Source organism: Panthera onca, chromosome A1 (genome assembly GCF_046562875.1).
Source record: "Panthera onca isolate mPanOnc1 chromosome A1, mPanOnc1 haplotype 2, whole genome shotgun sequence".
Classification (NCBI taxonomy): domain Eukaryota; kingdom Metazoa; phylum Chordata; class Mammalia; order Carnivora; family Felidae; genus Panthera; species Panthera onca.
In genome coordinates this window covers 29636171-29653074 of record NC_138339.1, presented here as the reverse complement: position 1 = coordinate 29653074, position 16904 = coordinate 29636171, and the positions used below count along the sequence as shown (strand labels likewise).

The 16904-nt window shown below is 34.6% G+C and overlaps 1 protein-coding gene across 4 annotated transcripts in view; it reads right to left on the bottom strand.

Moving 5' to 3' along the window:
• The window catches only part of NIPBL (NIPBL cohesin loading factor), a 197158-nt gene that overhangs the window by 106289 nt on the left and 73965 nt on the right, over positions 1-16904 (bottom strand). For all 4 annotated transcript variants that reach the window (XM_078445006.2, XM_078445004.2, XM_078445009.2 and 1 more), the window contains 3 exons: positions 6138-6280; positions 3667-3832; positions 80-207 (listed from right to left, as the gene is read on the bottom strand). In XM_078445006.2, coding sequence (XP_078301132.1) covers positions 80-207; positions 3667-3832; positions 6138-6201 — 358 coding nt within the window. In that variant the 5' untranslated portion in view covers positions 6202-6280. The remainder of the gene's footprint in view (positions 1-79; positions 208-3666; positions 3833-6137; positions 6281-16904) is intronic.

Sequence of the window (16904 nt, the reverse complement as noted above, 5' to 3'; positions counted from 1 at the left end):
ACTTGAATTTACAAATGAAACAATCTCTGATAGAAGACCCACAAAAAAATATAATATGAAATTCAATTAAAAACCTTACCACTCTGTACATATCTGTTCTGCATACTTTTCTCCCTGAAAACATTAGGACTCCTTGCCAGGACAGCCTGCAACAAGACTGGTATGTCGCCTTCTGGATCATCACTGCCAAGGTTATCTTTCAACTCTCTGGGATTAAAAAAACAAATATCAAAAATGAAAATAGTGATTAAGCATTCCCTATTCTACATTAGTTAGATAGCAATTTACTAGTGAAATTCATAAAGGACTGAGGTAGAAAATCAAGAACTTATGGCATATAAAAAAAATTCACAAAAGATGTCCAACAATTTCATGGATTTTTGAAGACACTATTCCTGGAAGAAACAGAATTATCAAAAATGACAGGGAGAAGTTCTTCTAAAGACAACTTTTTTTCCCATTTTAAACAGGGGGAAAAAAAGGCCAAAACATTTTATGGAACTATTAGTTTACTTAAGAATGTTCACATAAGGGGGGCGCCTGGGTGGCTCAGTCAGTTGAGCATCTGACTTCGGCTCAGGTCATGATCTCCCGGTTCTTGATTTCGAGCCCCGTGTCGGGCTCTGTGCTGATAGTTTGGACCATGGGGCCTGTTTCGGATTCTACATCTCCCTCTTTCTCTGGCCACCTCCTCATTTGTGCTCTGTCTCTCTCTCCCTCAAAAATAAATAAATGTTATGGGAATGCAAGCTGGTGCAGCCGCTCTGGAAAAGAGTATGGAGGTTCTTCAAAAAACTAAAAATAGAACTACCCTATGACCCAGCAATTGCACTACTAGGCATTTATCCACAGGATAGAGGTGTGCTGTTTCGAAGGGACACATGCACCCCAAGTTTATAGCAGCACTATCGACAATAGCCAAAGTATGGAAAGAGCCCAAATGTCCCTCAATGGATGAATGGATAAAGAAGATGTGGTGTGTGTGTGTGTGTGTGTGTGTGTGTGTGTGTGTGTGTATAGTATACAATAGAGTATTACTCTGCAATCAAAAAGAATGAAATCTGCCATTTGCAACTACATGGATGGAACTGGAGGGTATTATGCTAAGGGAACTTAGTCAGAGAAAGACAAAAATCATATGACTTCACTCATATGAGGACTTTAAGAGACAAAACAGATGAACATAAGGAAGGGAAACAAAAATAATATAAAAACAGGGATGGGGACAAAACAGAAGAGACTCATAAACATGGAGAACAAACTGAGGGTTACGGGAGGGGTTGTGGGAGGGGGATGGGCTAAATGGGTAAGGAGCACTAAGGAATCTACTCCTGACATCACTGTTGCACTATATGCCAACTAATTTGGAGGTAAATTTAAAAAAATAAAAAATAAAACAAGTTAAAAAAAATAAAATAAATAAACGTTAAAAAAAACTAAAAAAAAAAAAAGAATGTTCACATTAGTGAACTCCTGAGTGGCTCAGTCGGTTAAGCATTTTGTTCTTGGTTTCAGCTCCAATGACTTGGAATGCTCTTCTCTCTGCCCTTAATCTGCACACATGTTCCTGCTCTAGCTCTCTCTCTTAAAATAAATAAGGAAACTGAAAAAAATGTTCACATTAGTTTCAAAGTAGAAAACAGAGACTACTCTATTCAAAATAATGGAAGGTTACAGAGATGATAATTATGCACAGAAGTTGGTAGTTGGGCTTGGAATATATTTTCTCTCTTACATTTGAATATGAGTGAGTCTGCCTTTTTGAGAATGTCCTCTGAATGAAATACTGTTGCCACATTGGTTAAGACAAGACCCAGAGATTATGTAATTTTTCCATCTAATATTCTTTTCTCAAAGTCATCAGTGAGCAAAAAAACACCAAGCAAGTGGTTATGGATAGTTGCAATTTTCAATAAACTTGAAAGTAAGTACCAAATTAAATTTACAACTATGGAACAGAAATGATAAATATAGGCAGTGTTTTTAATTTTATATTCTACATGTCTCTGTTCTGCTCATCATTAAATCTAATAAGAAAGATTTATAAACATGGTGTCCAATGATAAATTTCAATGAATTTCTGGAGGCAATCTTAAGGCAGCTCTCCATAAAATAAATCATAACTGTATATGTGCTATTTACCTTATCTTTTTAAATATTTGGTGATAACTGTTGATTAAGTATGTATAGATATAACAAGTGACAAAATATTTAGTCACTGTTGAATTTCTGGAGTGACAAAATATTAGTATTAGACTTCCTTCTGATTTTACCAACTATTTCTCAGTTTCCCCATCAGAAAATTCACATGTATATTACCTTAACATTCATCAGCTTTAAAAATGGCTTCAGGGGCGCCTGGGTGGCGCAGTCGGTTAAGCGGCCGACTTCAGCCAGGTCACGATCTCGCGGTCCGTGAGTTCGAGCCCCGCGTCAGGCTCTGGGCTGATGGCTCGGAGCCTGGAGCCTGTTTCCGATTCTGTGTCTCCCTCTCTCTCTGCCCCTCCCCCGTTCATGCTCTGTCTCTCTCTGTCCCAAAAATGAATGAAGAATGTTGAAAAAAAAAAAAAAAAAATGGCTTCAAAGTATGTACTGTATCTAATGACAGAGACCACTCCATTGTAATGTGCTTTATCCTCATTCCTATAAATAATGAATCTTTAAATTAAAAAGCAAAAATTAAAGATGGAAAGGATACATGAGTACCGCTGTATAGTGAGATGTGAAGGAATAAGAGAAATGTAACCTTTTAAAAAAGATTTTATTTTAAAAAAAATGTTTATTTGTTTGTTTCTGAGAGAGAGAGCAGGGGAGGGGCAGAAAGCGGGGGGAAAGAGGATCTGAAGCGGGCTCTGTGCTGACAGCAGAGAGCCCCAGGCAGGGCTCAAACTTACAAACCGCGAGATTAGGACCTGAGCTGAAGTTGGACACTTAACCAACTGAACCACCCAGGTGACCCTTAAAGATTTTATTTAAGTAATCTCCATACCCAATGTGGGGCTCAAATTTATAATCCCAAGATCAAGAGTCACATGCTCTACATACTGAGCCAGGCTGATGCCCCAAGAGATTTAACTTTTTATAAATTTTTGTATTAAGATGTTATAATTATAAGTATGTACAAGTTTTATAGTAAAAAATTTTAAAGTATACTCATATGCAAAGATTTTATAAACAAGCTATATAATTTAAGTTTATATTATTTAAAAAAGTGTATTGTGTGAAAACATACACTTATGATGGTATGATAAATTCTGGGAAAAATTACTCTTAGTTTTGTAGTAGCTATGCATGGAGTCAGTCCTTGAGTTTTAGTTAACTTCCCAGGGAAAGCATGTGAGCCTATTCCAAATAAAGCTACCAGTATAGTCCCTAGTGCTCGGGAATTCTAACCACTTTAGCAATATCAAGGGGGAGATAGCTTCTTGAGCAACTTTAGACCTCCCGGCAGAGACCCATCTTGATGAACCAAGATTATTCCAAAAAAGTTGAAAAGACCTTCACAGAACTACATGGGTCTGTTTAAATCTTATCATAAGGCTCCCCTGGATATTCATGTATTTTAAAATTAAACTATGTATATAAATTTTCTGAAATAAAGAGTAAAACCAGGAATACGGACTCTCTTAGTAAGACCAAAACTTTTCACTTTTAAATTATACTTACATGTGATCTGTTGATACCTGGTTGAGGCTATGGACAAGCTGTGAAACCAAATTATCATCCCTACAGGCCAAAAGGCAGTTCACCTCTTCTGCTATTCGTGCATTAAAGAGAAGGCTCTTTGTAGTTGTAGCAGGTAAGGGGGATGGAAGAGGCAGCTGGTTCAGGACTATTTGGAATAAAATCAGATTGTTAGAAACTGAGTGTAAGAAGTCTCTTTACAGTATCTGCTTACAAATATTCTGGGATTAAAAACAAGTTGTAAGTATCAATGTGACAAATTATTAAAAGGCATTCTGCCTCTCCCCCCAAAAACCCCAATCAAGTCTACAAAACCCCAAAACATCACTTGGGCAATAACAGATTTTATTACTAAGAATAAAACTCAACTCCTTTATACACATGATTTTTTCAGATCTTAAAATTTTTATTCACTTAATAAATGAATAAAGTAGCCAAAACAAGTAGCGTTAAAAAGTAACTTCTAAGAATTGAGAATACATTAATTAATCGCATTTATTTTTGCTTCTAAGATTTATCAGAATCACTAGTAATCTCACATAAATAAACCAAGTAATAATACCCAACTCTTCAAGTAACAGGTTTTTAAAACGCTTGAGTATATATAAAAAATAAATAGCTCACTTTGGCAAAAGAACATTCATAGAATAAGGATTCTGGAAGAAGCCAAATATCTAAGGAGTTATGCTATCAATTATAAATTTCTAAATAAATAGTTCTCTCTTCATTCTAGTGTAACAGCAAAAAAAGGATATGTTTTTACAGTAGTTTAAATTCAGTTATTTACAGTTTCTTCACATAATGGAAATTTGTTTATTTGTTTAAAGTAAAAGTTAAGAAAGTTAACTAAAGTATCTTTGTTTTGGGCTTATTTTCTAATCACTTATACAATGTAATTATCAGGCTCACAGCCCCAATGGCTAAAAACAGGTTTTGTTTTTTTTATTAGTAAAATCACAGGAAACAAATTATTACTTAATAAATAGGATTTACTGGGCAAGCTTTTAAAATATAAGGTACATTTGAGAGAATAGGGAGGACAAACAAAAATAAATCCCTGGTAGTATATCTGATTTGGCACTCCTATGTATAATATTGTTTATGTCTTACAATAAAGTGAAAACAAAAACTAAAGACAGTTTCACAAGTTTTCTTACCTGAGTTATCCTAACCCCACCAGCTACTTTCTTATTTCAGACTTCATAAACTAGCCATGTTACTTTCCTAACCTCAAAGCTATCAGCCTTTAACTATTTTTCTCCCAATAAAACCAGTGGAAATCAACAACAGAAAAACAGTATTAAAGGACTGCTGAACACAGATAAAAACGCTTAAGAAACTCTTCAATACAGAGAACAAAGTGAGGGTTGGTGAAGGGGAGGTAGGTGGGGGGATTGGTTAAATGGGTGATGGGCATTAAGGAGGGCACTTTTCAGGATGAGCACTGGGTGTTGTACATAAGATATGAATCAATGGGTTCTACTCCTGAAGGCAAGACCACACTGTATGTTAACTAACTTTAATTTAAATAAACAAGGACAACACTGATGGGGAAATAAGTGTGGAAACCTTGACAGTTATTAAAACTACCCCTCAACTAGAAATGAGCTGGGGCCAACCACAAAAACCAAACACTTCTTGAAGTTATTTTCTCATAGCTCCTTTATTTTAAAGCCCCAAAGCCTGCATAATGCAACGTCCTCACCTTCTACCCTTCTCTCTCCTACCTCTTTTTCCCTTTATTTATTCAAGTAGGATGACACGTGGACTGACATTGTAGGTAGCTTTTTGCACCATTACCCAGGGACTAAGAATTAGAGTTAGAGCTAGCTACCACAAGAATGAGTCCCTAAAAACTGTGTTACAGTAAGTAAATCTCAAAAGAATGATGAAATTCTTTGAACTTAAATGTTCAGAATAAAATGGGCTGCTAATATCTATGACAAACTCCAAAAGATTACTGAAAATGACATCCAAAATGAACATCACTAAGAAATTAGATTAAGTCAGGCTATCAATCTTTCTTCTCTGAAGGGCAGTTTCCATTACCATTTCTAGAAATGTTTTTTTTTAAGTCTATATTTGTTCCTATATGCAAATCCATGCTTCTTCAGTTTTGATTTTTTTTTTAATGCTTTGTCTCATCTTCTTTGGTCCTTACTTTTGTATTGATTCCTTTATCGTGTTAAGACCTTTAAATAAAGGCCACCATTTCTTAATTGGTCATTAGGATGAAACAGAAATTAAGGTCTTATCTACTAGCTGACCACTCTAATTTTGTTACTTTCACATGCATGCCAATAAACCAAAGGAAATAATGATATGTGTCATTAAAATTTTTAAATCTCAAATAATTTATTTATGACAACTGCAAATAATTTTTTCTACAGTCTCTTAAAAAATCATTGTTAATACAGAAGAGAACACAGATTAGATAAATTGACCAAACTTACGGTCTGTGAGACTAGCAATCCCCGCGAGAGTAGTGATGGGGACATGGGGCATATCCCCATTCATCCTGAAGTTCTGGAATGGTGTTGCCTATAAAAGTACTTAGTTCAGGTGCCAGCTGTCATTACTTCCCATTTCCCAAACACTGCAACAGAAAACAGACAATTATTTGTAAAAATATGTCATATATAATTCTATTAGGGAAATGCCTATAAAAAATAAGATTTTTTGCTTTCCTTGTTTGTCAACCTATACAACAATAATACCTATCATTCATTTATACTTACCATACATCAGGCCCTGCAAAGTGCTTTGCATATATTAACTAATTTAGTTCTCACAACAACAATGTAAGGTAGGTACTATTATTTTCTATATTTTACTGATGAGGAAATTTATTTACAGGGAGTTTAAAGTAACTTGTGGAGGAAAGATTAGAACCCAAGCAATCTGGCTCAAGAGTCTGTGTAACCAGTAGACTGTATTACTAACCTGGGATACTCAATTTTGACAAGTACTGTAATTCTTTTCTATATCATAAGCACATTAAAATCTAGCTGGTAACTTGCCCTTCTAATTAGGCTTCTCACTACTCTTCTACATAAACCATCCTCTTCAAACAAGCTGATCAGATTATCTTGAATTCACCTTGTGTTTTTGCATTTTTATTTATTTCCTTCTATATCTCTCTACCTAGGTAGCCCATCTGTGCTTTAATCCAAATCCTGTAATTCCTCAAGATCTAGGACAAGTTCCCACTACCTCATGAAACCGCAGACAAATTCAGCTAAAAGCTTTACCTTAATCTAACTTTCACTTATAACACTTATAGCCTAACATACTTTTGTAAATAATTATACATTCCTTTGTAACTTTTGGAAACTTGCCTTGTTTCATCCTTATAGAATTACTTTATGTTAATGTACTTACCTTGCTTTCCCAAGTATCACTACATGCTTCTTAATACCAACCAATCACTAATTAACGCACAACCCATAAAGGACAGAGAAATACGTTAACATTTTAACATTCCTCTATAATGACTTTGTTGACTCAGTTTTTATGATGCAATTCTGTGTCTGTGTGTACAGACATTCTGTTAAATTCCTGACATGTTTTCTAATTCTGTTCAGTGTCCCCCAATTTTTCTCATCTTATTTGATCTTGTGGCTCTTGGAATCTTTATCTTTAATAGCGTACTTGTGTAAGAACCTTTTTCTGAAGTACATAATACATTTTAATAATATGCACATTAGTCAAAGATATGCCTTTATTAAATAACTTCATAAACTCATCAGTAAATAGAAGTCTACTCCATATCAACTAAGACACAGTGCTAAAATAGAAAGTTGAATTGTAATTTTCGCTTTAAATGTTTCTTTTTTTGAAATGTTGTATTTGCTTGTCAGTCACTGTTAAGAGAACCTCTAAGTTTTTTGAGTTGTAAACTTCAAAACAATGAAATAACACTAATAACTTCTCTCTCTCTCTCTCTCTCTCTCTCCCCCCTCATGTATCTTAATGTATCTTTCCAAGTATTTTTTTAAAAGTAGAAGTATACAGGCAGTTAAAGTTACAAATTTTTTTTCCACAAACACAATTATAGATATATGTTGACAGAAATTCATAAAACATATATGTATGGTTTAACAGAGTTATAAAGCAAGCATCCAAAGAACCACCATCTAGAAAGTTAGCACCCTAGTTCCTACCACAGGTAACAACTACCTTGTCTTTTGGGTGATTTTTTTCCCCTTTATAAGTAACAACTGTCTTGTCTTTTTGGTAATTATTTTTCCTCCCTTACAGTTATGTCCTTTATATGTACATTCTTTTCTAGTAGCCAGCCAAGGAAAAAACACTTCCCTTTGCTGAATGACTGACATAAAATTTGCTAGTAGAATCCACTGAAAGGATATAGCACAGGAAATAGTATAGGAAAGACTACTGGCTATCTTACATTTGTTCTCTTGCTACAATATGGACTTTACTCTTTGAAGTTATTAATTTGATTCTTTAACAACACTAAAGAAATTTAAGGAAATACTGCAAATTTAGCATCAAGTACTACGAAGTTGTATCAAGTAGTAAAAAAAGAAAAAAAAATTGAAACCTGACAGAAGTCACCAAAACATGAAACATGACGGATTTTTTTTTTCTAAGTTTGGGCTAATAAAAAAGTTAGTTTATGCTTAATAATTAATGGGAAAAAATAATTGCATGCAAATTATGTATAAAACAGCACAAAAATATCTTGTTATTCTTATACGACTCATCGTTGTAAATGTAAATTGCCATACTCCAACAGATTAAGTAACAAGTGTCCATATTATTTAATTCAGAGGACAGGAACCAATAAAGAACAACAAGCTAGAGAGTTATATCGTGGGCTAACCAACTTTATTCCGCTTGCCTAAATCCCACGTAACATGTAAAAGTAGACCCAATTCCAGCTGGAGTTTTTTAGTCTAAAAATGATTTAATTAGTTCTCACATATGAATTAGGAGATTAATAAACCTAACCACAAGATTGTGCTTTTCTTCTTAGTGACATAATAAGGCATGTTAATACTCTGATGTCAACTGAAAACTGGGAGTAAATGGGGAAAGAAAAGAGCAACAATGCTTGTTTGGTTTAAAGTGCTTTAGTGTACAGACTGAGTACGTGACTACTGACAAATATTATTTATACCTCACTGCTGAACTATGCTGGTTTCATTGGAAGCCAAGCTTTTGAAGAACAGCAAAGATTTTGTTAGAAATGGACTTAAATTTTAGCTAAAATCACAGATGTTGATGAATATGAGTAATTTGCGGAAATAATGCTGCCTATGCTGGAAAGTGACCAGAGTCCATCAAGAAAGAACATTCCTAAAATTCTAGAAATCAATATGCAGAACTCTAACTAATTAACATGGCATTTCTGGCTCTGGATTGGGCAATGTTTGGTCTACCTGGCTATGTGAAAGTATATTATCTTTCATGAAACTGCTGAAACTGAAGCTGAAAGTCATTATCTCTGGGGAACAATGTGTTTGGAATGAAATGGTAACCAAATGGGAAAGATTATAATGAGTGCTTTAAAACTGTCACTTAAGGCAGTACTTTACTCAATTAAAATCTGTGAATGGTGACCAATTAGTAGATTATAAAATAGAATTAGTGGGTTGAGATCAACACTGAGAGGGATGGAAGGAATAGAAACACAAGTTTACACTGCATACTGCTTTGTGACTCCAGGTAAAATGTCTGTGGGTCACTAAAGCAAAGCAGTTTCAAAAGTGCTACCTGAAAGAATTGGAAGAGTGGACGAAGAAGCCCACCTCCTAAGTGGTGATGAGAATGCAAAAAATAATGCAACTTGACGTACTACCCGGCATATAATAAGTGACCCAAAAAGTTAGCAGTGTTAGTGCTAACTGAAAAAAAAAATTTTGGGGGGGAGAACAGAGGAGAAACACAGATGAATTAGGGAAAAGGGGTCTTTTCAATAATATACATAATCTTTACTTCCAAAAGATATATAGTAAGTTATTATTTGAAATTCCAGTATATATTTCACCATAGTATCACATATATGTTTACTAGTCCTAGGCAGGCCCACCTATAATTACTTAAATGGTAAGGTAGCCAAAACAAATACTGGCCAAGAAAAGTAGGGGAAAAACTTAACTGTTGTAATACTAAGAACTAAATCAAACACACACACACACACACACACACACACACACACACACACACACACACAGAACGCATTTATGGCTTATTTTAGAATGGCCTGGTTTAATTACAATAATTCTTAATTACTGGAAGATACTATGGCAAATTCTCATTTCAATCCATTATAATGAATCTGACGTGAAAATCTTGACAAGATTTTAGCGTATATGCTGCCGAAGCAAGCACTCTTGACAAGATTTAAAACTTTTTTTTTTTTAATGTTTATTTATTTTTGAGAAAGAGAGAGAGACAGAGCACGAGCAAGGAAGGGACAGGGAGAGGAAGACACAGAATCTGAAGCAGGCTCCAGGCTCTGAGCTGTCAGCACAGAGCCTGACACAGGGCTCGAACCCATGAACCATGAGATCATGACCTAAGCTGAAGTCAGAAGCCACCCAGGCACCGCGACGAGATTTTTAAAAAATGTTTATTTATTTTGAGAGAGTGTAAGCTGGAGAGGGACAGAGAAAGACAGGGAGAGGAGAATCTCAAGCAAGCTCCATGCTTATCACAGAGCTGGACACAGGGCTTCATCTCACAACCATGAGATCATGACCTGAGCCAAAATCAAGAGTCAGACACTTAACCAACTGAGCTACCCAGGTGTCCCTTGACAAGATTTTTTAAAGGCTCTGGTTCTTTGTTCACTTAATTTAATTTCACTTTAAAATTTATGGTTTCTTCACACAAACAAAAGAAATGCAAATAAAACATTATTGGTAGAAGTTATAATAACTCAAATTGGGATGTATTTGGAATAAAAGTTCCTCTCATAAGCTGATGGTAGATGAATTTTCCTGGGCAGCCAGTGTGTACGCTAAAGCCAAGAAATGTGTACAATCTTGTTTCAATAACTTCAATTTTTTAGTAGTAAAAAACTGTTAGAAATGACATTTACTGAGCACCTAGTACCCAATAAAAAATACTTTAAGTGTACTTTTTTTTTTTTTTTTTTTTTAATTTATTTATTTTGAGAGAGAGAGAGAGGAGAGCCTCACTCCCACCCAGAGCCTGATGCGGGGCTCCATCTCACAAACCACAAGATCATGACCTGAGCTGATATCAAAAGTGAGACGCTTAACTGACTGCGCCACCCAGGCATCCCTTAAAGGTACTCTTATTTAATCCTTATATGACACTGAAGTACTCATATTACAGTTTTATTTAATGAGGAAAGTGGTAATACACAGAGGATACATAATTTGCCTAAGGTCATACAGGAGAAATCAAACTCAGGCTGTCTGGTACATGGACATTTTACATAACAACTAAAATGTACAGCAATATTATTAGTTTAACATGACTGATATACAATAATTGACATTACATCCACAAAAGATTACAACAATTAAAAATCATGTTGTACAGTCAATACAGATGTGAGGAAAGAAACAGTCACAGTATCTAGCCCAGGAATAAAGAGAACAGCCTGCCTGGGTCTGAATCCAAGCTCTCCCTACCTTTTGATAGTATTTATTAGTCCTTCATTATGATGCACCCAATAATGTTTATTTTGTAACATGGTGTCAAACACCATGCTAGGCAAACAAAGTTCAGTGGTTAACAAGATGGAAACAGTCTCTACCCCTCAAAATTTGAGTTTGGCCACAGGCATGCTGTAAAGGGGAAATCATCTAGGGAGAGGACACAGAAAGAATCACTGAATTAAAATCTGAACTAATTTTACTTTGAGAACTCCATATTTTAATCCTTCCACAATCTGCATCAAATTTATTTAAAAACAAAGGCAAAGATTCTTAAAATTCATGAAAAGATATTCAAGATATATTGCTAACTGAAAATAATGCCAATGTGTACACAGTTCAAGTCTATTTTTATTTAAAACACATTTTTATACAAATGACAGTCTAGGCATGAAAAACATTCTTTAAGATTATATTTTAATTTAAACCATTAACAATGGTTAGGGGGTCGGATGTATGTATTCTGGGATTTGGGGGAATTCCCATTTTTGTAGTATTTATATCTATATTACTTGAGCACTTCTTAAAACTACTAGAACATTACTTTTTGATTTAGAAAAACAATGATATAAACATGTACAAAAATGGAAAATACTAAAATGAATCTTTTAAAAAAATGTTTATTTATTTATTTGAGGAGGGGGGCAGAGAGCAGGAGAAAGAATCCTAAGCAGGCTCCGTGTGTTGTCAGCACAGAGACCAGTTTGGGGCTCGAACCCACAAACCATGAGATCATGACCTGAGCCAAAATCAAGAGTTGGACACTTAACCAACTGAGCCACCCAGGTGCTCCAAAATGAATTTTCTAATAGTTGCTGCTATATGTATACGTAAATACATATTTAAATAATTTAAATATTTAAATTATTACCTATGAAACCTATGTTACGAATCTATGGTATGAAAGTGCTGTGGTAGATGCTAAGACTAACAGAATATGCAGGATGCATTCACAGACACTTTTGCCAGAGCACAAGGCTAGAAAGGTGAATTGGACCCTGCAAAGGAGTTTGTATGAAGTGGTGACCTTTTTTATTTTTCATATCCTTGTTGTAAGCGAAAAAGTTTCAGTAAGATTAATGTAAACAATAAGGAAGATGGAGTGGCAGAAAGAGAATGGAGGCAGAAAGTTGTTGAATACTGCAATGACATGTAACATGACATGTTCTGATTTCGAATGTACTCAGAGATTCAAGTGCCAACGTAACATCCAGTTGGAGATAATCTAAAGTTGGAAATTCCAGAACTGACAAAAGCAGTTGGAATTACAGCTATAGATATGAAAATGATCCACAGAGGATTGGTAACAGTTAAATTATAATAATAGGAAATAGGCAAGACAAGGTAACATTGTGGGGGAAGGTTTTTTTTTGTTTTTTTTTGTTTTTTTTTGCTGTTTGTTTTTTTAACACTTCTTATGTGTGAGACGTTAACATATACCTTTCCTTAACTGTTACCAAAGTCAGAGGGTTGTGAAGATTATTTCACAATTGCAAAACCGAAGGCTCAGAGCCTAAATGCTTTACATAGCACACAGCAAAGCTGGGATTTGAACTCAGATGTTTCTAACCAAATCTTATATTCTCATGTATATCCAAAGGACATAAAACCAGGAAACATCTACACTGCCATGGCAGAAAGGGAAAACAATAAACGGTAAGGAAATTGAAGCTAAATGTGTGTTCAAGGTCTCATAGTTAGTAACTAACCGAATCAAGTCTAGAATACATTGGATTTATAGCTCAGTATTCTTTATACTTATGTTGTCATCTTGCATAATTATAACATTATTTTGAATGAATTAAGATTTCCTACATGTGGAATATTTAGCTAATTAACACCGTTCTTCTTTGGTAATAATATATTATTTTTGGGTGGGGAGACAAAGGGGGCTTAAAACTAGTATATTTTTATTATCTCAGTTTATATTACATTTAATAGTATAAGTTGCCTCAAATTCTTTTGGGAAACAAATGGAATAAAAATCCTAAACAGCCAGGTAAGGAAGTGAATAAATACACATACGTTGCACTACTTACTAATTTAAGCAGGTAACAGTGGCCCCCTTAAGAGCGGTGCCCCTCAAACAGAATCCTTCCACTTTAGTCAAGCTCCCTTCAGATCCCTTCAAACTGCCTAAAATGTATCCAAGAACAAGAGTTTCACATTCTATTTAAGATACTTCCAAAAGATGTTCCTTAAATCCTAGCTCAAAAACAGTTCCCAATCAGCCACACTGTGAAAATTTTCACTTTGTTAAAACATTTGTTTTTCTATAGTTCTAAGTTATTTCTATTAAATAACAGAAATGCAAAATAAAAGCAAAAAAAAAAAAAAAAAAAAAAAAAGGCAAAGCTCTAATGCTCTCTTTGTACATATGCTTTGCTTCTGGAAGCCTGAGCTCTCTGCAGCCACCATGCTGGAAACCAATAAATGTGTGTTATTCTTGTGTGTGTTCCAACAGTGCAGCCATATCATAATATATATAATATACAATAGAAGAATACAGTTACATTATTGAGTATATTATAAAGAGAAAGAAGTCACAAATCAGGTTGAAATGTATGGTGTCTCATTTTATTTTATTTTTTAAAATCTTTTTTTTTTGGGGGGGGGGGTATTTATTTTTGAAGGAGAGAGAGAGACAGAGCATGAGTAGGGGAGGAACAGAGAGAGAGGGAGACACAGAATCCGAAGCAGGCTCCAGGCTCTGAGCTGTCAGCACAGAGCCTGACGTGGGGCTCAAACTCACAAACTGTGAGATCATGACCTGAGCCGAAGCCAGACGCTCAACCGACTGAGCCACCCAGGTGCCCCTGATGTCTCATTTTAAAGAGTATGTATACATTCATTCAGAAGTAAAACGATTAGTAAAACTATATATTTCGATAATCAGTTTTCTTCATTGTTCATATCAATTTATTTCACATGCATTTTTATATAAACCAACTTTAACAAAAGCTTGTATTACTTTAAAAGGTCCCAGCTGATTATTAAACTGACTTACAGAGGCCTGCTGAGTACTTATACAATGTCTAATCTTCTTTAATTTTTAAAAAATATTTATTTTTGAGAGAGAGAGACAGAGTGTGAGTGGGGGAAGGGAGGAGAGAGGAAGACACAGAATCCGACGCAGGCCCCAGGCTCTGAGCTGACAGCACAGAGTCTGACATGGAGCTTGAACGCACCAACCACAAGATCATGACGTGAGCTAAAGTCGGACACTTAACTGACTGAACCACCCAGGTGCCCCGACAATGTCTAATCTTAACAAATATGCAAAAATACAAGCTGCATTAGGAAAAAACTTTCCTGAGTCCTGGAATTAATATTTAATTTTTATTTCTTCTTCTTCTTTTCTTTCTTTCTTTCTTTTTTAATAGAGAGGCCATGGAGGAAATTTCCAAGTGCTACTATAAATTACTTGGGTTACTAGTCCCATTCCCACACCAAAAATTTTATTTCTCACTTCCTGTCCACTGCAGAAGAAACAGCCCATCTTAAGCCCCTCATTGAGGTTGAAACTGTACCTTACACCATGAGACTACTTAGTATACTATACAAAGGTATTAGAAATTAAAAAAAAAAAAAAAATCACACTGGAGATTTTTTCTTTCTAAATGAGGTTTAGGTCTTAAAGAACTATAACATTCAGATGTGGGTCTCAACTTCTGACCATAGATATCTGACAATACATGATTAATTAAATATGAAATATAAAAGAAAATGCTTTTATGTGAAATTACTGAAGGATCCACAAGAGGGCATACTTTCAACTACTATAAAAATGTAAAATTCCCTGTTTCTTTCTGTTTTGTTTTTTAAGAAATAAAGATTACTTTTTTAATTTTAATTCCAGTATGGTTAACATACAGTGTTATATTAGTTTACAATATAATTATTCCATAATTCTATACATTACTCAGTACTCATCAAGAGTATTCACCTATCCCCTACCCACCTTCCCTTGGTAACCATCAGTTTGTTCTCTATAGTTGAGTCTGCTTCTTTTTTTCTTTGTTCATTTGTTTTGTTTATTAAATTCCATATGAGTGAAATCATATGGTATTTGTCTTTTTCTGACTTACTTCGATTAGCATTATACTCTCTAGATCCATTCATGTTGTTGCAAATGGCAAGATTTCATTTTTTTTTTTTAAGATTTCATTTTTCTTATGGTTGAGTAATATTTCATTGTGTGTGTATGTACACACACACACCTACACACACACACCACTTCTTCTTTATCCATTTATCTATCAATGGGCACTTGGGCTGCTTCCATAATTTGGCTACTATAAATAATGCTGCAATAAACATAAGGGTGTATATCTTTTTGCATTAGTGTTTTCATATTTTTTGGATCAATACCCAGTAGTGGAATTACTGGATCACATACTAATTTTATTTTTATAAAATTCATTTTTTTTTTTTTTTTTTACTAAGTCCACCAAAGGTTAGCCAGGTTCTTCTGAATTGATTATTTGGTACCATTAGAAAGCAAAAGATTCTGAAGTTTGCAATTTTTTTTTGCTTAAACACACACAGGAAACTTTTTTTTTTTTTGATGACTATAAAATATAAGAAAGGCCTAGATACATCAAGACTTTTACATTAACATTAAATTATAAAAGTATGTAATAGTTGTATTAGTCATTTTGTTTCTGTTAGCTATTTGAATTTGGCTGCCCTAAAAATCTTTTCAAGAAATTTTGGCTACCTTAATTTTTGATCCTCATTAAGTGATACAGTCCCTTGGAACAATGAATTCTTCAAGACAACTTAGAACAAATGGATTATGTTTTAAACTTTAGGAAATTTTTCCAATTCAATAGATCATTTACTTAGAATATCTAAGAGTAATTAAGAAAGAGCAGAGGAAGATATGCAAAAAAAAAATCATAATCACTTACACATAATCTGCATTACTGATCCCTTTTCTGCCCTAACCCATTCAAAGACATCATTCCAGCAACTCTCTTGTCTTCATCATCAATTTTCTCTCTTATTGGATCATTCCAATCAGCATGTAAACATCTATATACTGGTAAGTTCCCCTACTCCCATAAAAACAAAACAAAACCCCTTATCTGGAACTCCTAGGAACCTTATCTTGACCCTTCTAACAACTGCTTAATTTTTCTGCTCACACAAAATTCCTTCGGTTGTCTACATTCATCTCTAATTTTCCTGCATTCTTTTGAAATGACACTATATGTGTTTTTATTCTCATCATTCCACCAGGTGTCTTGCCATGATTAGTAACAGTATCTATACTGCTAAATAAATACAATGGACAGCCTCAGGTCTCATGTGATTTGACCTAGCATTCAACACAGTTTGAACAATTCTTTTGTTTTTCCAACATATACTCCTGGTTTTTCTTCATACTGCATTGGCCACCCATGAATCCTGTTTTGGTTTCTTCTCATCGTCCTGTCCTCCCATATTTTAATCTCATTCAATCTCATGACTTTAAAATAGCACCTGTAGGGGCACTTGTGTGGCTCAGTCATTTGGGCACCTGACTTCAGCTAAGATCATGATCTTGTGGTTCATAGGTTT